General features: G+C 42.1%; 1 protein-coding gene across 8 annotated transcripts in view; it reads right to left on the reverse strand.

Moving 5' to 3' along the window:
• Nucleotides 1-26,171, reverse strand: part of TNPO1 (transportin 1) — a 179,205-nt gene that overhangs the window by 79,682 nt on the left and 73,352 nt on the right. For all 8 annotated transcript variants that reach the window (XR_012656094.1, XM_032771660.2, XM_032771656.2 and 5 more), the window contains exons 6-9: nucleotides 24,730-24,863; nucleotides 21,637-21,718; nucleotides 19,002-19,124; nucleotides 9,075-9,193 (exon numbers count right to left, since the gene is read on the reverse strand). Coding sequence is in view for 7 of the 8 variants with exons in the window: in XM_032771660.2 (XP_032627551.1) it covers nucleotides 9,075-9,193; nucleotides 19,002-19,124; nucleotides 21,637-21,718; nucleotides 24,730-24,863 (458 nt within the window). In the remaining variant the exon portion in view is untranslated. The remainder of the gene's footprint in view (nucleotides 1-9,074; nucleotides 9,194-19,001; nucleotides 19,125-21,636; nucleotides 21,719-24,729; nucleotides 24,864-26,171) is intronic.

Below are 26,171 nucleotides of genomic sequence, written 5' to 3' on the forward strand. Positions count from 1 at the left end.
GGAACTGCACCGTCATGGGATGGGTGAAGAGCCACCTGCTGAAATGGCTGTCAGGTGTACCTTGAATGAAGACAACGGCAAGCCCTGGAGCTTAAGATGCAACAAATAGTCCAGGATGTCTTGCAGTGAGGCTTCCTCTGGACGAATGTGCTTTTCTGAGGCCCAACATGTGAAGTACTTCCACTTTGCCACACACGTAGCCCTGGTGGAAGACTTCCTGCTACCCAGCAGGACCTGTTGTACTGCAGCTAAGCACTCCCATTCAACTGTACTTAACCACGCTGCCAGGTGCGGCAACACCAGGTTCAGGTGTAGCAGATTGCTGTAGTTCTGGGACAGCAGATCCATCCGGAGAGGTAACTGCACGGGTCAGCCACCGAAAGACTCAGCAGCATGCCGAACCAGTGCTATCGAAGCCACGCTGGGGCTATGAGGATGACAGACGCTTTGTCTTGCTTTGCCTTTAAGCAGGACCATGTGGATACATGGTACCATCAGAAAGGCATACATCAGCTTTCCTGACCACAGAATCAGGAAGGCATCTGACCGGGATCCCTTGTCTCTGCCGTGCAGGGAACAGAATACGTGGCATTTCCTCCTCCATCTGGACACAAACAGGTCCACCTGGGGAATCCCCCACCTTCGGAAGATCAGGCTGACCAGCTCCGGATGGAGGGACCATTCATGGCAAAATGAGAAGGTCCTGATGAGGTGATCTGCCAGGACATTCTTGATTCCAGGTAGGTGAGTGGCCACCAGATGGATAGAATGTCACATGCAAAAATCCCAGAGACTGAGTGCCTCCCGACATAGGGCCAACAACCTGATGTAATACACTGAGGCCATATTGTCCATGAGGACCTGCAACACCTTGCCTTTCAGGTGGGGCAAGAATGCCAGACAGGCCAGGTGCAACACCTTGAGCTCCCTGACATTGATAAGAAGGGTTAGATCGTGCTGCAGCCAGTGGCCCTGGGTTTTGAGCTTGCCCAGGTGGGCCCTCTCAGCCCAGGTCCGATGTGTCCGAGACCACAGTGAGCAACAGTAACAGGGACACAAAGGGAACTCCCTGCAGCACTGACTTGGGGTCTAGCCACCAATACATGGATGAGAAGACATGGCTCAGTACCATGACCACTCAGTCCAAGGGGTGCCTGCTGGGAACACAGACCATTGCCAACCATGTCTGCAGGGGCTGCGGAAAAAGCCAGGTGTGATGATCACATACATGCATGCTGCCATGTGGCCCATCAACCGCAGCCATATGCGGGCCAGGGTGATTGGATGCCTCACGTGGGCAATGAGATCTGACATAGCCTGAAAGCGTACTTCCAGAAGGAAAGCCCTGGCTCGCATGGAGTCAAGAACCACTCCGATTAATGCTGGTTCAGTGTATAAAGTTTATGTGGACTTTTCTTTGCACCTGCTTCGGATACCTGCCCTTGATGAGCCAGTCGTCAAGATACAGAAAGATCAGGACCTCCCACCCACCCTGATGTCTGAGGTAAGCCGCCACTGGCACTATGCATTTTGTGAACACCCTAGGGGCCGAGGACAGGTCAAAGGGCAGTGCCATGAACTGGAAATGGCGCCTGGTCACTATGATACGCAGGAAACGTCTGTGTCCTGGGAATATGGGGACATGGAAGTAAGCGCCCTTAAGTCAAGAGCAGTGTACCAGTCCCCCAGATCCAGAGAGGGGATAATGGAGGTCAGAATCCTCTGCCTTCCATGTTCTGAGGAACTGCTTCCACAGTCCTCAATTGCAGGAGCTTGACGACCTCCTGAACCAGAAGATGTTCATGAGAGGGGTCCCTGAAGAGGGACAGGAAAGCAGGGTGGGTGGGAAGGAAGGGTATCCACAAACTGCAGAGTATAGCCTTGAGCTACTATGTCCAAGACCCAGCAGTCTAACACAGTAACCTGTGATCAGGCCGAGCAGTACGGAGAAAGGCAGTTGAGGAAAGGATGAGCAGGATCCAACCAGATGACTGGAGCGTTGTTCTTGAGCACACCCTCAAGAATATCGCTTTGGGCCCCCTGGGTGCTTAGTGGGCCCGGGCTGGGCTGGTGAGCAAGAGGAAGAAGGGCAGCGACGGCTAAACCCAATATCCTCTCTCTTTGTAGATCCCTGCTGGGTTTGCCAAGGCCTCGATGACGTAGAGGCCAGAATGCAGGAGCAGCACCAGGGTTTCTGACGCCCTAGGCGGACGGCCGTTTCGCCGCCCCCCACGAGTCCGGTGGAGCTGCCGCAGTCACGATGGTGGACGGTGCACTAGTCTAAAGGCTCCGGTGGGACCTGCCGCCAGCATGACTGCAGTAGGTCCGCCGGAGCCTTTAGACCAGCGCACCATCCACCGACATGACTGCGGCAGCTCCGCCGGACCTTCACAGCAGTGGACCACCCGCTGGTATCACTGCGGTAGGTCCTCCGGACCCATGTGCCGCCCCTCCGCCAAAATAGCGCCCCCCAAAAATTCTGGCACCCTAGGCCATTGCCTAGGTCACCTAAATGGTAGCACCAGCCCTGCTAGAATGGCTTTGTGACATAGCGCGAGGTATGCATGCCCAATGAGCAACGGGTAGCCTAAGTGTCCTTCAACCTTGTAGCCTGGTGTCCACTTGATCGGAGAAGAACCCAACTCCATCAAAGGGGAGGCCCTGAATCTCCTGCGAGAGACCTGCGATCTGCAGCCAAGAGCTGTGTTGCATGACTACAGCCAGTGGCACCAATCTTGCTGCCAAGTGCCATGCCATTTGCAGGGAACATCTGGGTACCATGGTACCTTCCTTTACCAGGCTGCCAAACTCCTGAGCCTGACCCCAAAGAAAAAAATCCCGGAACTTTTGAAGTGTGTCCCAAAGATTAAAATTATATCAGCCCAGCAAGGCCTGATGATTCGCCACCTGGAATTGGAGGTTAGCTGTTAAATAAGTTTTCCTGTCAAGTAGAGCTTTTTGGCTTCTTTATTCTTGGGAGCAGAGGCAGTGAGGACCTGCTTGTCTATTTCATTGGCCATAGACACAACCAGTGAGGCAGATGTGGGTGAGCATAAAGGTACTTGAAACCTTTGGCCAGCACAAAGTATTTTTCTTGGCCCATTTTGAGATGGATGGGATGGAGGAGAGTGCTTCTTAGTCCTCTCTTTCAGTGACGGCAAACTGTGTCAGGAAGAGGCCAGTGCCGGCGGTGCACTACGCACGGAGGCCGAGGCACTCAGTGCAGCCTGTATAGAAGGCTCAGAAGCCAGGTGGAAGGCCAACTCCATCAGTAGAACCCTGAGGCAAATATCCTTCTCTTTTTGAGTGCAGGGCCAAAAGTTTTTGCAGATCCGGCAATGCTCCTTCACGCATGACTCCCCCCAAGCACTTAAGGCAGCTTTTATGGGGGTCACTCACAGGCATAGGCCTGTTGGAGTCCAAGCACAGCTTAAACCCAGGAGTCTGGAGCATGCCTTGCTCTGGTACAAAGTCCCCACTGGGACCCTAACTATTAACTAACAAGTAACTACTTAACACTATCAAGAACGTACAAGAGGCCCAAAGGCACAAAGTCTAAGGGAAGAAAACTGCTAGCTCTCGTCATGCAAGAGAGGTGCTCCAACTTGCCACCACGGGCGGTAAGAAGGAACTAAGAGGCATGAGCCGGCAGCGCCTGATATACCGTGGCATTCTAGAGGGTGTCACGGCTGGCCCTACAGGTAACTAAGCCAAAAGCTCTGGTGGCTGCATACATGGGCACGAACACATCTAGAATGGAATCAACATGAGCAGGCACTCAAACCATCTTAATGGAGCTCAGCAATAATCCTGTGATTTTTAAATTTAGCAGGTGTGTCAGGCAAGACTTGAGGAGGTATTAGATTAGTTGCTGCACCAACCCTGTAAGTATTTCCACTTCAGCAGGTACAGTTTTCTTTTCCACTGGTTTTCCAACATTATGCAGTACTGTTTGTACCTCCAGGAAGTATTTTTGTTCTGCACCAGAGAGCCATTTAACAGTCAAGTCTTGAGGTGAAGCACAGATAGGTTAATTTGGGTGATGGTTCCCGACTCCTGTGTGAAGAGAGCCAATGCCAGTCAAGACATACAAAATCAGCTCTGGGAACCACAACTGTTTCAGCTATAATGGTGTTATGAGGATGGTTACTAATTTCTCCTGTTTCTGTTTGTTTGGGACCTTGAGTAACAAAGGCTTCAGGATATAAACCATACAGTACTACATGAGGCCAAGAGATAACCAGGGCATTTCCTGTCAAGTTGCAGCCATGCCCTCCCCCCTTGAACATTGCATCAAATAGTGTGCTAAAAAGAGAGCCATCTTCAAATGACCCCAGGAAAGACACATCCATTGGAATACTTCATTGTTCAGCTCCTACTCATTGAGGCAAAAATGCCCATTGAGAGAGTCCACCACTGTGTTTTGCAGTCCTGGCAGATAAACCAATGAGATCGGTATGTGGTGTGATAAGCCCCAATTCCCTGATCTTACGGATTCAGTGCATAAAGCTGGGATCTCTCACCTCCTTGTCGATACAGTGCTGGACAACAGAGCAGCAATGTATTATTCTGACTGGGTGGCCCCTGATGTAGGGTAGTAAGTACCAGCAAGCATCACGAACTGTTCATCTGTCCTGTGCTGTTAGTTTTTGAAAGTGTGCTGCAGCCTATCAAGGTAGCATCTGTAGTGATGATCCTTGTGAGAGGAGGCTACAAGAACACAACTCCCCGTGCATACCTTTGGAAGATCCTTCCACCACTTTAGAGAACTGAGACTCTTCAAGATATGAACACCTACTTGGATGGACTGTGTTTTTTGCAGGTGTAGACAGGTTCTCAGGCAGGCTTAGAGACCCTGAAAATGTATTCTTCCCACGGGTGCCACCAACATATATGCTGCCATATGGCCCAGAAGTTACAGGCAAGCCCTTGTTGTGGTTTGAAGACTATTGTATTCTGAAACAAAGCTAAGTATGCACTGGCAGTGAGGAAGTCCAAAGTGGCTCTGATGAAATCTACACATTGAGTAGGTGAGAGTGCAGAGACTTTTCCACACTGAGGCAGAGATAAAGGAGCAGAATGAGATAGGGCCTTGCTGGTTGCTGCCAGTACCTTGAGAACTGAGCAACTTTCAGGACAATCGTTCAGATAGGAAAAGACTGTTATTCCCATCTGATGAAGATGGGCTGCAACAGCCAAGAGGACTTTAGTAAAGATGTCAGAGCAGCGGAGAGGCCAAAGAGTAGGGCATGATACTGATAGCAGTCCTCACCCACCACAAAATACAAAAAGTGCCTGTGAAAGGGTGCATGGCTATATGGAAAATACTACCCTAAAGGTCAAGACAGACAAACCAATCACTTGGGTGAAAGAGGGATTTATCACTGCTAGGGTTACCATTTCAATCATTGACAGTGGATGAAGGTGTTCAGAGTTCTGAAGGCCAGAATTGGTCTCCATCCTCCGTTTCTCTCATGGATGGGGAAGTATCCAAAATAGAACCCTTTCAACAAAGTCCAATGGAACAGGTTTGATCGCCCCCAGTTTTAGGAGGAATTGTAGCTCCTGCCTCAACTAGTCCACTGAGGTGAGGCATAAGGGAAGGGGGTAGGATCCCAAGGATCTCCTTGCCGGGTTTGCCAAGTTTATGTCCTCCAAGGGGTTTCTTCCTCAGGGTGCTCCTTGAGGGATGGAGGCCAACAGGAAGCAAGTTCATACTAAGTGATATTCCCTGCACAATATAGGCTCAGTTTCTTCCAGGATCCAAAGAGCCTCGTGGAAATGGAGCTTGGATGGTACTAGGGACTCAAGATAAATCTTCAGGAGTTAGAATGCTGGATGGTCCTGGAAATGGAACCAAAGAACAATCTGTGCGCCTTCATTGTTGCCCGTAGAAGATGTGGCTGATGAATATATCTGCTTAACCTTAAGAGCCCTTGTGCTTTGGAAGCACTGGGTCTGGGACTAACTTAGGTGCTGCTGTAGCTTAACAGATGGCTTCTAGGAACATGGGGTGGATTTCTAGCTAGTGCCAGGGTCTTGGTACCAGAGGAGATAGGAGTTCAGCAATACCCTTGTTGGTACATGAAGCCTCTCACAATCCAAACCAAAAGGGTGACTTTTTGCTTTCTCTTATCCCATCCTAGGAAATGGGATCTCTTTTTTGATGATCTGGACAGTTCTGAGGAGTCTCCCGGGTCACTGCTTACCACAGCGGCAGTGACAGCTGCTAGGGATCTCTGTGAAACCAAATCTGATGTACAAGATGTGACTTGGACCCCACAGCTCTTAAGATGTTCCATCAAGAGCCATTTTAACAAATCTTCCCTTCATTTTTTTAGATCTACTTTTAAATCCTAAGCAGCTGTTACATTTGGAAGATGTAAGTCTCTCCCCCAAACAGAAGCCACTCGAGTGTTCGTCATTGAGGGGAAGAGACCTATCAGACATGCCACAGGGTTTGGAGCCCAATGTCTTGGGCATAACCTATTACTCGAGGCTGCAGATTGTTGCCTGAGAAAAAACAAAGGCCCTGATCAGGCAAGGAAAAAAAGTGGGGGAACCCAACCCCTGATAAGCACAAACTGTTAAATAACAGAAAAAAAATAAAAGAATAAGAGACCAAAAAAAGAGGTAGCAAGCTGCATGGCTAAGGACAACACAACATGCCATCTCAGGCCACAGGCCATTAAGGAGGAGCTAGAGTGGTGGTGGGTCTGTCCCACCCCACCCCTAGATCACAAGGATATCTAGGGCGTAGGATCAGCTCTGCTGATACTAATGAGGCAAATCTTCAATCGGGCGCACACAGATCCTGAAGTGGAGCACCCATATTGACACTACTTGAAGAACTTCACGAATGCTTACTGATCACAGCTTTGCCAAAAATTTCCTTTTAAATGTATGGATATGACTCCTCTCTAGCAAGTTTCTTCAAGTAAATTGTAAAATCAAACCAATTAGACAGCAACCCAATCCATAAAAATAGTACACGCTAGATCTGACTATTGTTGAAGTCAATGTAAATCAATGGTAGAATCAGTCCCTATATATGGTTTGTGACTGAAAATGAATGTTAGACTTAATATACAGGCTTCCTATTAGCACATCACCTTCACAACAAATTAAAATTGTGCTGGTAATAACTTCCCCTACCCAAATAAACCCAAATCAGTTTAACAGAGAAAAATACATAAACAAATTGGTGTTTAGGTATGTATCAGCATTTCTTGAGCATCATTACCATGGTATGTTGATGATGAGTACCTGAAGCTATATACAGTAAGTAATATTACAGGAAAAAAAAAAAAAGTCTTTGAGGAGCTAAGGTGGGAAAGGGTGCTAGGCACCACAGTAATTAGTTCATTTCACAGACAGAATTAGCGGAGTTTTCACATAGTTTTCTAGGCTTGTCTAAGGAAATAGTACACCAACCTTGCCCACTGTTTAACTTATTATAGCTCTAGGATTTTCAAATCCTGACGGAATTATTTTCTCAAATTTTCCTCCAATAAAGAGGGCTAACTGCCGAACAAAATGCTGAAGTGCACAACATTGCAAGGAAGACCCAAATGTTAAAAGTAAATTTGTAGTTAAAAAAAAACTTCGTATTCACTGTTTACAGCTACTGAATGTATTATCTGAATCAAGCCTACATTTGCATTGCAACTTTAAAAAAGTCAGTATTAACCGTCAACACTTTAAGATGCACTCAAAAACACAGAAGTGATGTGAAGACAAGAAAAACAAAAGTACTTCAAAATGCAATGGTTAAACCAATGTTCTTTAGCAGACTGGATAAAACTTTTGAGTTAACAGAACTCTTATTTAAAAGATTTTTAAAACAGACCTTATTTAAAAAAAAAAGGTCAGTTCACATACACATTGCTAGTTTGTTTAGTAATTTAGGAATATAGAGTGGGAAGGAAGGAAGTAAAGTAGATGTTTTGGCCTTTTTTTTATTAGTTTCCTAATACTCAGCCAAATGTCTTCTTTAACATAAAATTTCTGTCTACTAAGAATTCTCACATTTAAAGTGCTCATCTATAATGAAAAAAGGTAAGCCTCACTAATCAGTGTGAGAACAACTCCCCTTCACCTCCCCCAAAAAAAGTGACAGGAAGACAGCTGATACAATATTTGCAGCCTAGACCAAGCTTCCTTTATATGGAATTTCCAAAATTAAAATAAAGTAGTAAATAAATAAATTTTAAAAAGCTTTGGCCCGGCTATACTCCATCAGGATTTGTGCTCTGAAGTCACGTAGATGTTCTTGAAAATACAGGTTTAGAAGCCTAACGTTTTGGAAATTTTAGCCCTGTGTGTATAAAAATTTCACAACCACTTTAGTAATATATTAGAAGTGTAAATATTTCATTACTAACACTGAAAGAATTTTATTTAAGTGACTAATTTCATTCCACAAGGAAAAAAGTTTAATCAAGTTACAATTTTAGCCCCTGATCATGCAACATTTATGCATATGCTTAACTCTTAAGGAAATCAGTGGGTCTCTTCATGTGATTATATACTGCTGGAGTAACTGCCAGATCAGAACCTTAAATTTCAGTATTTTGTTTTTCGCCCGTGTTTTGTGAGATTCTAATAAGATACATTACCAACTATGGCATTTTAAAATTTATAAATGAACTAAGTTATAAATGCTTTTTGTTAAAAAAAAGCTAAAGTTGAAATAAAAATTAGAGTAGCTTTTGAAGAGCCTCCATCTGATTTACATTTTTTTTTAAAAAACCTCAAATGTTTTAAAAATCAATCAACACACCCTGTTCTTTGTAGAGAGGCATGCCCAATTATTATGTGGACATTTATTCACTCAGCTACCTCCATCTCTACATACAAAACAGCTTTCAATACTTGAATTCATCATTTGTAGACTACACAAAAACACAAGCAACTAGAACCACCAGATGATATCTGGAATTTCTCCTAAGCACTTTGTAAACCATTTTACAGAACAGATTTAAGTCAGAATTCAAGAACGAGAGGACTATTTACAATCCTTATAGTTTCTCAGTAGAATATGCTTCACTCTGCTTGTTTGAAAGTTAACTTACTTAGTAAGATGCCGACATAGTACATCTTTACAAATTGGCTGCTCAGCCAAAGTCAGCCAAAACTCGCACGCCTCCAAAGCCACGTTTTCATCTTGGTCCTGGGTCCTCTGAAGCATGTACTACACAATACAGAGATAAATCATTACTTTATTCACTTGGGTTTCTTTGGATACTTTAATAGAATTCTAAGTTAAATTACTACATGTGTTAGTAGTTTACAATTGCAGTCTGCCATTACAAATGATCAATTTTTTATTGATTTATTTATTTATTTAAAAAAGGTGCCTTTTTGGATAGTATATACAGCTGCAACAGACTGCCACTTTGACTGTAGCCTGTACTTAAAAATCTTAACCCATGTACAGTGTTAAGTCCTTCACTTGTCAGTCACCTTTCAATGCTTGCTAAACCTGAGGCTTGGGCCAAACATTTCGGAATTTTTAACAGCTCGACCCCCCCCCCCTTTTGGGGGTTGGAGGGGAGAGAGGAGAGAAGAGAAATCTCTCCTCCACCAGCAACTGGAAGGTGAAGCTCCACAAATGTATAGATGCGGGTGTTTTTATATTACTTTTAGTACCTTAAAATCCCTTCTTCCTTTCATAATCTTAACTAAGAAGCATGAAATACTTTTAAAATAATATGATCAAATCCCATAATCAACAAGTACGTAAGAGGGAATACAGTAAAGATATATAGTGAAAATGATAATCTTATTGCCAGCAAGAGCTTCGAAAGACCATGTCTCAAATCAGTGAGGGTCCTATAAAACTTAATACCCCATAATAATTGCTTTAAGCCAAAACACACCGCCTCTTGCATACTGTTCACACCATTGTTATACCACTTGTAATGCAGAAGTGCTATGTTCATTCAAACCTCTCCCTCAAGACTCCTTTAAGTTCTACAATCTTTGCATCCTTTCATGCTGGTCCTTATACGTGAAACCATATTCCAATTTAGAAAAAACAAGAAAATCCACTTGTTTACCATACCATATACCTGGAATAAGTAAGGCCTTAAAAAAAATTCCAGTTGCTTCAGTATGCCACAGTCCATCTCCAACACATGAGCAGAAGGGAGTACATCATAAGCGTCCTGCTCATTCCACAGCTACAGAACTTGCCATGGATGTTATGCTCTTTCCATAGAGCTGCGCTCCAGAATCTCAGCTTTCATTAAAACAAATCTGTTTTTAGCCCTTCAGTTGCAATGATAATCTTCAAAATGTGAATGCTGAGTAAACCAATGCCATTCTCTGCCTTGGTCTACACCCAATTTGAAAACTACAGCTCTAAGATGATGTCAACAGTCAGGGATCTGACTACAACTGCAGTTATGTAATCTGAATTTTTTTTCAAAAGAAGGCAGCATCTGCCGATTTGCCATAGCCAGGTACTTGACACTTTGTTTTGATTCTCCTTGCCACTATCTCTTACGCTCCAGTTTTCTCCACAAGTGGGAGTTACTTGGATCACAGTACATGCTCCCTACACTGCGCTAGGTGGTAGCTGGTTAAGGAGCCAGAGCTTGAGTCCAGTTTGGAGCCAAGGAAATGAGAAGAACTAGCTGGCCAGCGACATAGCCTAAAGAAGATCTCAAGAACTAAGGCCTGGGAAGTGAATTGGACTCTGCGGAGAGCATAAGAAAAAACCATCCTCAAAGATGGAATTACCAATGTTATAATCAACAAGTATTTTAAAAGATAAGACACAGCTGTGCACCCAAGTGCACACGCTGTAAAGAAATGTGAATGAAGACTATTTCATAGCAATAGAATAAATTGGTGTTGTAGCAGCCATACTGGCCCTACTGTGCTATGAGATACATGAAGGTATTACACACCACTACTTGCAACTGAGGCCCCCAAGAAAACTGTTTCACAGAAGTAATAGTGTACTCAGAACGAGACTTAGGACTCAAGTCAAGAACTTCCTTGGCAGCCAGACCACAATTATAGAACCCTCTATCTGAAGGGATCATGATGGTCGCATATATTTTATAGCTTTCGGATGCAAATATAAGTTTGATTTTTATGTTGCCGCTGTCTATCAATAAGCACCCTACATAAAATCATCTCACTGTTCACAATTTTGCAAAGTCACATTTTCTCCTTTGAGCATTGCCCATGTGGATCCACACATTTGGATAAATGTTCTCTAGGGGCACATGATGGGTATCTACTACTACTTAGTCTGGAGGCACTTTGAAAATGATTAACTTTGAAATTATCTTCAGTGAGATGGTATGACCTTGTGTTTCAGCAAACATGGTCAGAGAAGAGACAAGAGCACCTGAAAGATATAGTCCCATAAAAGGTATAGGGCAAGGTCTGAAAGCATCCAAAGAATTCAGCTTCTTCACGTAGTAGCACTTGATGCCAGGAGAGAAGACTGGTATTGTGATGGACTGGGTCAAAGTGGTTTCAGAATTCCACCTAGGGTGGGGTGTGGTTTCCTCTCACACAACCTTCCACACGGACAATGTGAAGGCAGTCAGATCATAAGAGTTTGGAGCTCACTGACTTCTATGCTGAGGTAATGACCACAAGAAACGTAAAGTAAAGTAGTATACTGCACATTCCAACAGCAATCCCAAGAGAAGCTCCACAGGCTCTAGAAGGAGGATATCAAAGCTCCACATGGAAGACAGGTCCCTGGCTGCAGGGTGAGTAAAAGTAGGCCGTTGGAGGAATCTTGATGTCACAGGGTGTCAGAAGACCAGAGTACAAATGTACTGGAGTGTGACACTGATACTGTGGCAAGATGAACCTTAAGGGAGTTAAATGCTAATGCCATGTGATTCAGGAACATGACAGTATCATTGGACAGTATCACCTCCATTGGATGAATACTATTCTAGATTACCCACACTGAAGTTTTGTTGTTCTGATATGTACATCTTCCTGGTGGAAGGTTTCCTGCTTTATATAAAAACATTTTCTGAACTTGTAGGGAGTAGTCTACATCAGTGTTGCTCAGTCAGCAAATATCCAAGCAGCCAGGTGCAGCATTTGTGGCTCTTGGTACAGTATCTGACAGAGGTTTGAGATTTCATCTCTGTGTTGGCCAGAAGATATATGGAAGGCCTCGTGAACATTTATAATAGGTCCAACAGTCAAAAATGTCTCAGCCAGTATGGGAGTATCATGATCAACTTCTTGTTCCATCTGATCTTGGATAATATTCTGAGGATCAAGGAAACTGGAGGGAAAGCATATCAAAGTCATCAAGACCACTGAAGGAGGAAGGTGTCTGGTAGAGATCCATACTTATTGTCCTCTGTGGTGACTAAGTCTATGGTGGGAGTTCCACTTCCATGAGTACTGGGTCTCGGATGAACTTCAAACAGTGAACATTTGCGGGTGGTTACCACATTTCTGCTCAGGAAGTCTGCTAGGTTATATAGCTGAATCCTGGGAGATGGGGAGCACCAATGGGGTCACCCCATGTTGATGGCACCATTTCCAGAACTTGAAGACTTTGTCAGAAAGAGGATGATCAACAACTTGGCCAAAAACAATGTCCACCAGGAATTGTACTGTGGAGTTCTGAAAAAAATAGGCAGGAACTCTATACAGGCTAGACTGATGAATACACATGAATCTCTCAAAGGTGAGGGCCAAGTCATCCTGAGTCCACATGCCCTGCATCTGAGGGTGTCATAGTCAGATCCTAATGTGTCTAACAAATGTCATCCCCAGGGAAGGGGCTGAGAACTCTGCCCCTCTTCTCAAGTTTACTAGGTCTAGCAACCAAGTGAGCTACTGTAGAATTTGAAGTGGGACTGTGATGCACATGTCTGGATGAGGAGCATATGGACCTCAGTCACAGCTGTGAGGTCCAACAATGAGATGTGGCAAGCAGCATCTTATACCTGCTTACCGACATATAGCCAAAGAGTCCCAGATACACATGTACCACATCAGAACCTGTCCTCTGGCAGGCAGTCTCTTGTCTATCTGGAATCAAAAATCCTATAAACTATCATCTGTGAGTGGGCGCGCGAGAGAGACTAAGATTTCAGAATTGTTACTCTGAAGCTTACGTCTGTTGAGTCAGTGTGAAGCATTGGAAACAGCTACAAGCATGGTTGAGCTCTTTTTGTTCAGAATGATCACCAGGTTCAATTACTGGATTTGTGGTCAGTTACCACACAGTTTTCACATTCTCAATTATTTTGACTTTACGAATTACAGCCATTTGGTGTCATTATGGTAAGGATAATGACTCCAAGACTCCAAAACCATTGTAATAGAGCTAACTCAACCAGTAACCTTTGCTCTACAGGTAAACTGCATGCAACAATCTCATTTGGTTGTCAGAGAGCTGCACAGATGGTGGAATACTTGGTCCAACTGCCCCACATATGCTGCAGCATGGGCTTTCAGCTACTGGTTTATCACAGTTCACAAGGAAAGGCTCTTTAAGGCCATTTGTCTAATGCTGGTATCAACCAGTCATCCAGGTATGGGTAGACAGATGTCCTTTTTCCTTAAATGCACTACCAATACTGCCAACCAGACTATTTTAGGAGCCATTAAAAGTCCAAAGGGCAGAAACCTGTATTGGTAATGGTTGGGCCCCATTATGAATTGTGGATACTTTCTGTGGGCTCGGTGAATGGCTGAATATGGGGAAATATACATCCTGCAAACAGAAAGCTGAGAGCCAGTCTTGAGCTTGGAGAAAGAGGCAATGTTAACTGTTTCATGTTGAGGATGGCATATAAAAATTTGTTCAGTCTCATCAGGTCTAGGATAGGACAAAGACCACTCCACTTTCGTTCTTCAGAATGAAGAAATGCCAGAAAAAAACAGCCTCTTTCCCAGTACTCCTGAGGAAGACAAAGCAAAGGAACAAGACCTCCACATTTTGTAATGGGTTCTCTTGAGAAGGGTCCCTGAAGAGGGACAGGGAAGGGGTAAAGTGGAACTGAATGGGACAGCACTGGACGACCACTGAACACTCAAATATCTCATGTCAAGGAAAACCACACCCATGGAATGGAAGAAGCAGCTTTCAAAAGGTGGTATTCTCAAGACTGATTCTGATGTTTTTGTCAATTCTCCTGCCATGTCAAAGGAGCAGCAAGTATTGCTGAGGCAGAAGAAAGCTGGCAACACTGTTGCATCTTAGGTGCTTTTTTGGTGTGATACTCCATTTGTCCAGGATGATAAGACTATGTACAAGGTCTCAGCTGTGGCTGGGGACAGAAAAAGTGACTCTCTAGACACCACAAGGTAGCTTTCAAGTCCATCAGTGACTGTAAAGCAGGCTGTCCGCTTACTTAACAGGAAAAGTCCTCAGTTGTGGTCTGCAACTCTCAGAATACCCGATACTTGGAGCACAATGTTCTGCACATTATGGCTTCTGCGGTGACAGATTTGGCCATGGTTTCAGGTGTCCATTGCCCAATTGGCCTCTCTTTATTATGTCCTTATGCGCCTCTCTGCTTTCATGAGGAAGGTCATCACCCTGACCCCATGTTAGAAGGGCAAACTCAGCCAACATGTCCTGGCAATAAGTCACGTACAGCTGTACAGAAACCGAGAAGTACAACTTCCTTCTAAATAGAGGCATCTGGGGTCTGTTGTCTTTTGGGCACTTCTGTTTTATCTAAATTCTTCTTCAATGGCCAATATGACTAAGGAGCCTGGGTTGGAGTAAGTGCAGAAGTACTCAAACCCCAAAAGGAGTAACTCCCAACTATTTATGACTCATTTCATAATTGGTATTAATAGAGACTGGCATCTGCTACAGGGCTTTAGCTGGGTCTAGCAGTCCCTTCTTAATGGGGAGGACGATCCTGGCTAGACTAGAAGCTGACAGGATGATGAACAGTTTATGGGATTTCTGAGATGACAATGCTCGATTTCCAGAGTCTCGATGATCCACATCAGGAGCTCCTGAAACACTTAACATGGTCTGCTGCCAGTACCTATGCAAAGGATATAGCTTCATGCGGCAATGACTAGGAAAGATAGTTAGGCTGCAAGAAAGGATGTTGATGTTGCTCAGTCCCTGAATCATCTACTTGATGGTCTGGTGTGGCTGGTCTGGCCAGGAATGCCACTGGGGACAAAGCCCTCTCTCTCTTCCTTGAGACCACGTGCTTCTTGATGTTTATGAAGGCAGACCCTAATATCCTTAAGAGGGCCCTGGCAGCATATTGTGTAGTACAAATGACTCAGGTTGTTGTCTGGACCAATACCAGTCTTGATGGGCCAATGTGAGTTGGTAGGAGAACCCCATAGGGGCATCAGTGGCACTGATCAGACCTCAAAAAAGCATCTCTGCTTGATAACAGGGAGAAAGTATACCATCAATACGATGTGTAGACTTCCTCTTGGGGGCCTCATCAATGTATATGGCATTTTCAGTACAGAAGACCCTCGTCAGTAACAACGTATCAGTGCTCTTCTGCTATGTTGCTCCTAAGCAGCTGTTATGGGGGGTATCATCTGACCAAACGCAGCCTACTTCTTCTAATATATGCTGTAGCTGTTTTATGTAGCTATCTATAATTGTAACAATGTGATGTATGTTTATTATTGCTACAGTATTTCATTAGTATACTGTACATTTTAAACATATGCTCTGTTTTGCATTTGTAGCCTACCACCATATTGTATCAAGAAAGCGTTGGTTTTATAACATTGAATTAATGTTATAAAAATAAGTTTGATATTTGTTCTTAAAACATAAAAATAAACCATAACAACCTCTTGCTCTCACTTATAAACATTTTTTGAACTCCGACTTAACTAATACTTTGTAGGCACTGTAAGTCGTCCTGGATAAGGGCATCTACTAAGCAAATAAATAACCTAAAGTATTACAGTATTATAATTCCACATCAAAAAGCGTATTCTATTTACAGAGTATCAACTTCTAAATTAAGAATGGATAAAACAGGTTCATTTTGTGTAAAAGAATTCTGTTAATTTGCTCCGATTCTCAGTCACAATTTTGTTTTGAAGACAGGATTCAACATCCCAAAGAGATCTACAGACCCTTCCTCTGAAAAGTGCTGACGTGTTCAAAGCCTTCAACAGCCTGGAGTCTGACAGAGGTGGAACTTCATCAAAATCATCCTCACTCTTGATTATGATATGTTTAGACAACACAAGCTCATTTCTCAGGCCGTGCAGAAGTTGCAGAATTCAGCAAATCCTCATTCACAACCACAGCAGCTATCAAGTCCTCTTTTTTCCTTGTTGATTGGAAACAGAACATCATTCGGGGGTCTTCAAACCCTTCAATATCTTCAATGAGCACACTTTCCACTGGCACAACAAATTGGCCTTTCCTGAAACAGCTGGAAATTTTTGTTAGCTTTACATCTCAGCAACACAAACTGTAAATTTACAGTTTTCAGGACTGTCTGAATATCTGCACTGGGGTCCACATCAAGAGCAACAATAATGACACGAGCTATATATGTTTTAATCAAAAGATGTAGTGTTGGGGTAAGAATTTGAGCTGAATGTTTGAGAGAACCAACAGGGTTTATGAAGCAAGTATCCAGAAAGAGGCATCTCTTACAGCTCTGCACATGAAGTGTACAATCCCACCTTTTTTAGCCAGTTGATGAAAACCTGTCATCCAGGCATTTCCTGAACTGATAACTGAGGGGTAGTTTACTGAAATCTTTCGGAAAGCATGTGGGTTGTTTTGACTTCCTGATCATGAACAGCAGGCATTTGTCACTACCATCTATTTTGGCACAGATATGCAGTTATCCTGTCCTTTGAAGCTCTCTCTCCTTCTAGCTTTTCAATTTTTTCCTACTTGTCTTGTCACAGAGCCCTTTCAGGCAACGCCCTGTTTTGTCAGCATTGTAGATATCAGCCAGGGGAAAATTTTCAAGAATAGGAGGACTTTTTCACACTGCCACTGCTCAGCTGTTGGTTTGTCTGCCAACTGTTTTTTTTTTTGCCAGGCTCTTTTCTGTAAGAGACATTGAAGAGTTTCTTCCATCTGGTAAACCAATTGTCACAAGCCTTAAAATCATTCAGTCCAAGTGAAGCAGCAAGCTGAAGGGTTTTTTCCTTGATTGTGGGTCCAGCAAGCAGTGCTCCCTGTGCCCTCTTCTCCTTGAGCCACATAAAGAAAGGCTGGTCAACATCAGGGGCTTTTCCTTCAAATCCGTGCTTACATCAGCTATCTGACTGTCCATCTTCGTACTTGGCCAAAAGCTTCCACATTCTGCAAACAACTGATTTGAGTAACTCCCGCTTGACTGGGACTTGGTTTTGAGTAGTCCCTGAAATTTGATAGTCTGGGATAATCTGTACTTTTTCTTTCAGTGAGAGACGTCTTGGCATTTTGTCTGTTTTTGCCACACAAAAAAATGACGCTAATAAGAGGAGGTTGTGATATCACAATGTCACAAAATGACGGGTTTCAGAGTAGCAACCGTGTTAGTCTGTAGCCACAAAAAGAACAGGAGTACTTGTGGCACCTTAGAGACTAAGAAATTTATTTGAGCATTAGTTTTCGTGAGCTACAGCCCACTTCATCAGATGGATACAATGGAACATATAGTAAGAAATATATATAGAGAACATGAAAAGGTGGAAGTAGCCATACCAACTGTAAGAGGCTAATTAATTAAGATGAGGTATTATCAGCAGAAGAAGAAAAACTTTGTACTGATAATCAAGATGGTCCATTTTAGACAGCTGACAAGGTGTGAGGATACTTAACATGGGGAAACAGATTTAATGTGTGTAATGACCCAGCCATTCCCAGTCTCTATTCAGACCCAAGTTAATAGAATCTAGTTTGCATATTAATTCAAGCTCAGCAGTTTCTCGTTAGAGTCTGTTTTTGAAGCTTTTCTATTGCAAAATTGCCATCTTTAAGTCTGTTACTGAGTGACCAGAGAGGTTTAAGAGTTCTCCTACTGGTTTTTGAACGTTATGATTCCCGATGTCAGATGTGTCCATTTATTCTTTTGCGTAGAGACTGTTCGGTTTGGCTAATGTACATGGCAGAGGGGTATTGCTGGCACATGATGGCATATATCACATTGGTAGATGTGCAGGTGAACGACCCCAATGGCATGGCTAATGTGATTAGGTCCTATGATGGTGTCATTTGAATAAATATGTGGACAGAGTTGGCATTAGGCTTTGTTGCAAGGATAGGTTCCTTGGTTAGTGTTTTTGTTGTATGGTCTGTGGTTGCTGGTAAGTATTTACTTCAGGTTGAGGGGCTGTCTGTAAGCGAGGACTAGTCTGTCTCCCACGATCTGTGAGAGTGAAGGATCATCTTTCAGGATAGGTTGTAGATCTCTGATGATGTGCTGGAGAGCTTTTAGCTGGGAGCTGAGGGTGACGGCTAGTAGCTCTTGTGCAGTTGCTATGTTGCTGTTAGCAAGTGGAGAATTCATGGTAGGGAAAGTATTCCCAGGGAAAAATGTTGTTCACAAGCAGCAGTTGCTCTTACGAAGTGTTGCTGCATTGGTGGCAGTGAATCTCTCAATGCCAATGATGGACCTGGTTCTGCTAGAGTCTCCTCCCCAGACACCTTTTTACAAAATGTTCAGATATTGTTAATCTATGGAGGAGTTCCGTTTTTCCAGAGTTATCTATGTGAAATAGTCCGCCAGCACTCCATTCATTTAGATGCGCCCCTTCAAAACACGCACACTCTTGGCTTATTTAATTCAGTTTGGAATGAATTCTCCCCTCAATTAAGTTAAGGTCAGTAAAGTATATCATTTGGACCAAGTGTCACATATACAAATCAGCCAGTCAACCAGAAGATATCTTCACAGTTGCCAAAAACAGCCTATCCTTCAAGAATAATGAAAGATATAAATATGCGAAAGTTGCATTACACACAGCACACCACACACCATTTGTTATAACTATTACTTTAAAGTATTTTTTGTGCATGCAATTTAGGAAACAAAATTTACCTCAACTATATTAATCATATGAGGAAGCAGGCGATCCATTCGAACTTCTAGCAGCATCACCAAAGCCCGACACACATTTTTGCGTACTTCAGGCTCCTCATCTCCAGCCAACGCGAAGAGATTCTGTGGGGGAAAATTAAGATTCTTCTAATCCCATTATTTTATATAGAATAGTACTTGCTATCAACAAGCAAGCGATCATGTAAGTGCACATTTCTGTGTGTTCACTCAATACCATTCAGTGATTGGAATTAATGCTCCTTTATATTCACCTGAAAGTATGTAATACTGTACAGATTCTCTAACACTTTATATGGATATGATCAGGGCTGGATTAAAGCATAGGCACTATATACTATTGCCTCCTGGAGTTCTTCTTTAAATGAAAGTTTAGGCTAGAAACTTGCCTTCAATCTAACAGTTACAAAGAAAGGCTTAAACACATGACCCTAATATAATGGATGCACTAACGTTTCCTCAAGTCTGCAGACAAACAATAGCACCAAAGCATTAACACCAAGACTCGGCACCCCAGCAGAACCTGACGGGAGGCTTCTGTGGCAAGTAAAGAAAACAGTACCAGGCCTGATCCACCCAAAAAGTCGCCCCAGCAATAATAGTTACGAACATAGGATGGGGACCCTGCTGCTGCCGCCAACCCAGTATCTCCAGGGAATGAGAAGAGAGGCCCATCTCTGGAAGGTGACTAGGTCCCCCTGCTCTCATACTCCTGGTATGAGGACTGGCCACACCAAAAAAGCAGCCTAGGAGGGAGAAGGTCATAGGGGCCCCTCCAAATCATGATGTGCCTAAGGCCCTAAATTGCCTTGATCTGGCCCCCAAAGTCTTCTTTAAGAAACCCAACATAAATCTAAGTTAAATAAACTCACTTCTAAGCAAAGAGGACCACGGCACACATGACAGAAGAAACTGGATTAGTACTGGTAATGAAAGAGCCTTCCTACCATCATATACTCAAACATTTTCTCAGAGAACAATCCAGTGGCTCACAAAGGATAAATATTTTTCTTGTTTAAGTGACACTACAGCAAGTCTTTTCAAAATTCCAATTAGTCACATTTAGAACTTTCATCTCAGATTTACATAAACTCCTTCCAATGTAAGCCAAGCTACAAGGACCTCTGAGACTAAGTTCAATTAAAAGGTAGGTTATAGCAGAACATATTCTGAACTGGCTCACAAACAGGCAGTGCTGCCCCTATGGAGACATGACCAGACCACTTAAAGGCTGTGCTGACTCAATATATCCTGCTTCTAGGTAGGCCACAAAAAAGTTTAAATGCAAATTAAGGCTGTCATCCCCCAGCACAACTGTGCATGAATACAAAAATCTATGGGTAGCTGTAACCCTGGATCAATATTCATATCTAGCAGACACACCGGATACAATGTGCAAACCCTATTCCAGCAGAAGTTAAGCAAGACCCTCATTGTAATGTGTTATATTGCATGGAGGATTGTTCCCCTAACCCCAATCCCCTCCCGCAGTTACCTACTGACAACTGCCCTATATATATATATATAAATACACAGGTCAAAGTGGAGGAGAAATGAAGAGATAACAAAAGGGCATGCATGATCACATGAATAATTTGCCCATGTAAATTACTGAAATTGTGTATGGTATATGTATTTACAAATGGATAATTAGGCCATATGTATCTATTGTATTTATAAATTAAACAATTGTTCCCGATTTTGCACATAACTTGAAAATCTTGCCCATAATGCAATCATTATGAAGACTGTACTTGTTCTCCCCTCACAGAAATATTCATCAGTCTCTATTACAGTGGTTCTTCGTGGTTTTCTTGGTCCATAACCCATAAAATGACTGAAAAATCATTCAGCAATCCACCATACTCCAGAATTCTTTGAAATCACAAATAGTTAAGGATTTTGGGTCACAGGATAACTTTGGCATCATACAGTGGATTTAAAGAGGTGAAGGTGGAAAGCATGAAGACTGGTGCACCTAGAATGAAGGAGCTACTGGCTGGGGAGATAGAGTTTCTCCCTTTTTCCACCTACTCACAAAGCACTCAGCTGTGGAAGCTGGGGAGCACTGCTGAGGACTGCAAAGCTGATTCTACAGACTCTGAGCCACCTTCTCCATTCTAGATTTGAAGGACGGACGAACGAACGATGCAGAGGAGCTACTTTACAATTGGGTAGTTGATATAGGATCAGAGGGAGCTACCAAAGAAGCAGAAGGGGGATGGAATAGTCTGCTCTTTCCCAGCCTCTGCAGGTTTCTAGGCAACTGCCAGCTTTGAGACACCAGTACTACTAAATAGGTGTCCCCGTCACAAACCACTGGTTGAAAATAGCTGTTCTAGTGCAGCATGTTACTCCACTGTTTTAAATACTTAGAAAAACAAACATATGCAACAGGGTGAGGAGATCTTAATATTTTAAACCACTCCTCAGCCAAAGAAAAATACAAATTTAAAACATGTAATTAAGTCTAGGGCCAAGTCCTGGATACATGAGCTATAAACATTCTGTATCGTTACCGCATGCAACACCGTTTACAGAAAAAGCAGGTTCTTTGTTTAACAGGATTCTAAGCTCTTGGTAATTATAAAAATATAAAATTTAGAAAATCACTTACCTCAATAAAAGAATCAATATGTAACATAAGAGCTTGAGTTCTACTGATGATAAACTGATTGACGCATGCAACAGCATGGGACCTAGAAGCAGAACAAGCATTAAGTTAAAACAGATGGAAACATTCATGATAAGAAACTTTTTCTAAACTGTATACAATCATAAATTGGGAAGAGGAAAGCAAAGCAAAAGACATACACTACAATGTCTAACAGTAATTTTCATTATCAAGTAAAAGGAATCCAAATACACAGATCAAGAAAGCATTTCCAAAGTACATGGATTCATTTGTAATATTAAAATATTTTCTTTTCCAAAGGAAAATCTTAGGAATACAAAATACAATGCAACACCTATGGACTAAACTCTGCTTTTAAAAAAATAATCTAGAACAAATCCAAAGTACGTGCACTCAGTCAAAAAGCACAAGGCTGAGGAATTAAATCCTCTTCTGTAAGAGCCAGCTGGCAGATAGGCCACTTCTACAAGTTACAGGGGCAGGCAAACAAGGCAGAATAGATGTGACCCACTGCTCACCAGAACAGGGTTTGGGGCCAGCAGATGGTCAGTGAATCTGCTCTGTGCAACCTCCCAGATTGTTCCAGTGCATAAAGCTAGCAAAGTGAAAGACACCTTCGAAACTGGCTCCTCTGCTCTAAGGCAGCACAGAATCCCCCAATCAATCTGCTACTATTGGGCCCTTTCAAGTCCACACATCTGTGCCTGGATTTGTCCTTAAGATTTTGAAGAAACTGGATGCACTTTGTAGAGTTCCTTACACTATATCAAGACTTTGAGACTATTAAAAAAATGCATGATTGAAGATATGGAAGAACATCATGAGATTTGCTAGAATTATGGAATATGGCAGCTCTGGACACACTACTGTGTAATTTCTTATGAAGCTTATTCTTATGAATGTTCACTTTCTCTCATCTGAAACTAGTAGTCCCATGAAATCTATGTGGTGATCTTTATAATGTATCTGCCTCCTTATTGTCAAACAGATGATTATTTTTGAAATATTGTTTATTTTCAGTGGAACTAGTATATATAGATGACAGGCCCAACTTCTCGAAATCTCAGACTCAAAAACTTGGATTTAAATTAAAATTTTAAAAAAGTTAAAATATAACAAGATGGAGTGCTTTTTTAAAAAAACACAGATCCTAAATAAAATGTATTCTAGATCACACCAACAAATCTAGACAGATTAGAAACATGGGCAAGGAAACAAAGAAATATCAACAGAAACAGACTAGACAAAACTAATAAAAAAAGATGTTTTGTAGAACACAAACCTATATTAAGAGAAGACTGGATTTAACATATCTTTTCCATCCCTAGCTTCTATAATTTTCTATAGAACTAGGAAGTATTTTTTTCTTATTACATATCAGTTGACACCATTTGTATCCAAAAAAACCCAGTGTAAAAACAACTGGATTCCATGTTTGCCCAGAACCTCAAACTGTTTTCAGGTATGGTCTTCAGACATTTTCCCCCTTTTATTTTAAACTCTCATCCTGTTTAGGCCATTTTGGAGGACAGACATGTAGGAGCTTTACAGCTCCCCTCTAAGAGAAATATATTTCCCTCAAGTGTTCAGAATAAATGTTTGATGACATCACTGAACAAGAATTACCTAGTGTGGTTGCTCAGTAGGTTCCTTCCAAGAAGGGAACTCAAAACGTGTGTACGCGCGCATGTTCCTTTTTAAATAGTAGGCAGATGAAGAAGACAAACAGCACTGACAAACAGTAAGTAGAATGTGTTTTATTCAGAGGAAAATATTTTCCCTCATACATATTAGATTAGACCAAGCTCAGGACTATTCCTTACATTAGACTGTTCTAATACTGTGTCTAGCCTAGTTTTAAAAGACTCAGTGGCAAAAACCCAGATCCTTGGTAAACCTATTCCACAGCCTAACATTTCACTGTTTTCCATCTTAATTTCTACTGTGATACTTCTCCCTACAGTCTCTTCAACCCCATCTCACTAGTGGTTTACAATATGAAATCTATACCCATGTCTCCTCAGCAACATAATCTTTTGTTGTTCATCTGAATTTTTGCTATGTGAGCAGTAACTTCTAAGTTATATGGTGTCCAGAAATGAACTACACAAATTTTGCATAAACAGCTAGTTATTTCTTCTCACATACCATAATGACGCTGTACATGCAACTCAAAAATCACTTTTGGCTGTATTACCCCAGTGGTTCTCAAACTTTTGTAGTGGTGACCCCTTTCACATAGCAAGCCTCTGAGTGTGACCCCTCTTATAAATTAAAAAGATTTTTTATATATTTAACACCATTATAAATGCTGGAGGCAAAGTGGGGTTTCGGGTGCAGGCTGACAGCTCATGGACCCCCCCGGGGGATAACCTCGTGACCCCAAGGGGTCCCAACCCCCAGTTTGAGAACCCCTGTATTACCTTGTAAAATCATGTTTAATTTTATGCCTATAAAAACTGTGGGGTGGTTATGGTTATCCACTTTATAGATTATTTTCCATCCCCCTGAATATTTCTATTATATATCAATTATTGTAGCACCCCCCCATCTAAAAAAATAAAAATGTTTTTAAATTTGTTCTCATGAAAGATTAGAAACACTAAAATGCTGGTAGAGTCAGAAAAGCAATTTGATGAGGAACATGTTACACACACTTGCTTTACTGACAAAATGTATGTTACTGCTTTTTTTTATTCATGTTCAAACTGCAGTCAATACAGCTACGAAAGAGTGATCTGGATTCTATTCTGGCTCATGCTTTCATGAGCAAGAGATTTATTAACTAAGTTCCAGCTGCTAAATCTTATTGCTGGTGAAGCCAAGAGAACACAGTTGACTTTCAAGACCCTAGACTGGTAGTAAGGCTGAAGACAGACAATATCTTTTTACTTTTTAAAACTAAGCAAAAAGTGACATGCAAGTCATTGACACTAACATGGACTCTCAATGCTTCTTTTTTCCCCTGCACCATTACACATGCAGAACCACTTTTCAGACATTTTAAACAATACCACAAGATATATTATCTAAATCAATTTTCATCTGAGACTGCAGTGCTGCATGTATGCCTACCTTATTTTTGGACTGCTGTGTTTGAAGAACTGTAAAAATTTAGGGATCATGATATTGAGCGGTCGGTCTAATACATCACTATCTAAGATTTCAGCAGAATCTTCACATATCTTCTGAAGAGCTCCAAATGCACCCTGTAAAATACGTAAGTTGGCTTTCCTCAGAAAAAAATTAGTTTCCTAAGAAAGCTGACCCTCCCCACCCCAAAAAACAAAAGAAAACCACTGAGTAGCTAAATATCTCTATTTAGTAATGAGCATGGCTAGCTATTTGTAATAGTTAGCAAACAGATGAAGTTAAGACCTAAAACACCATTAGTAAGTTTCAACTCAATTTCATGATGAAAAGAGACAAGTAATTTTACATCTTGATCTGATCTGTAAGATCCCAACTTGAGTAGTAAGTGACACATTTTGTTTGGTCATTCAATGCTAGTCTATCCATACTACATGTTTTCCCTGCCATATTTACTAAACATAATTGAGAGTACGCATCAGATTTTAAGTTACTGGCAAAAAACTTTCCTCCATTTATACTAAGGCAGAGCATTTTCCCCTACATTTCAAAGTTTTAAATCCAAGGTGACAATTTCCTAAATTATCTGTACTTGATTTTAAATGTGTATGATAAACCCTAAAACTCTGTCCATAAAATGGTCAAATATGAACATTTTGAAAATGGTTTCTCCCACTCCATCCAAAACAACGTATTAAGAAAATAAGAAAAATAGTTTATCCAGGAGAGTTAAGCCTTCCTAGACCATCCCTGTCAGATTTGATCTTGGGTACCATTTATTGCTCTCAAATCTTTAAAGAGATCTTTTCCCCCCCCACACATACACACACCACATCTCAAACAGCTTTTGTAGATCCAATACAGAGTAACTAAAATCATGTAGCAAAGGGAATCCAGTAGTAGGTTATATTTCCATAACACAGATAGCAACTGTTCTGATCATTTAAGACTTTAATCTAGCAAGCTTAACATATGCCTTCTTCTGTACCCATTTTTGATCACCTTAGGTCTCAAAAGTAATCTCATTCTCACACCAGTCCAATGTAACATCTATAACAAAGGAAATTTTAGGATACATTCCAGAAAGAAAGAAAGAAAAACAGAAGCCATACCACTTCAGTCAGGCAAAAGAGTAAGTCACTCTTCAGTTAAAAAATAGGTATGTGGGCAGAAGAAGCTAGAATGAATAATCAGTTGGGACTACTCAGGCCACGTCTACACTACGGGATAATATCGAATTAGCTAAAATCGGTTTTATAAAACTGATATTATAAATTCGATTTCACGCGGCCACACTAGGCACAGTAATTCGGCGTTGTCCGTCCATGGTCCGAGGCTAACGTCGATTTCTGAAGCGTTGCATTGTGGGTAGCTCTTCCGTAGCTATCCCATAGTTCCCGCAGTCTCCCCCGCCCCTTGGAATTCTG

The sequence above is a fragment of the Chelonoidis abingdonii genome, chromosome 6 (assembly GCF_003597395.2).
Source record: "Chelonoidis abingdonii isolate Lonesome George chromosome 6, CheloAbing_2.0, whole genome shotgun sequence".
Classification (NCBI taxonomy): Eukaryota; Metazoa; Chordata; order Testudines; family Testudinidae; genus Chelonoidis; species Chelonoidis abingdonii.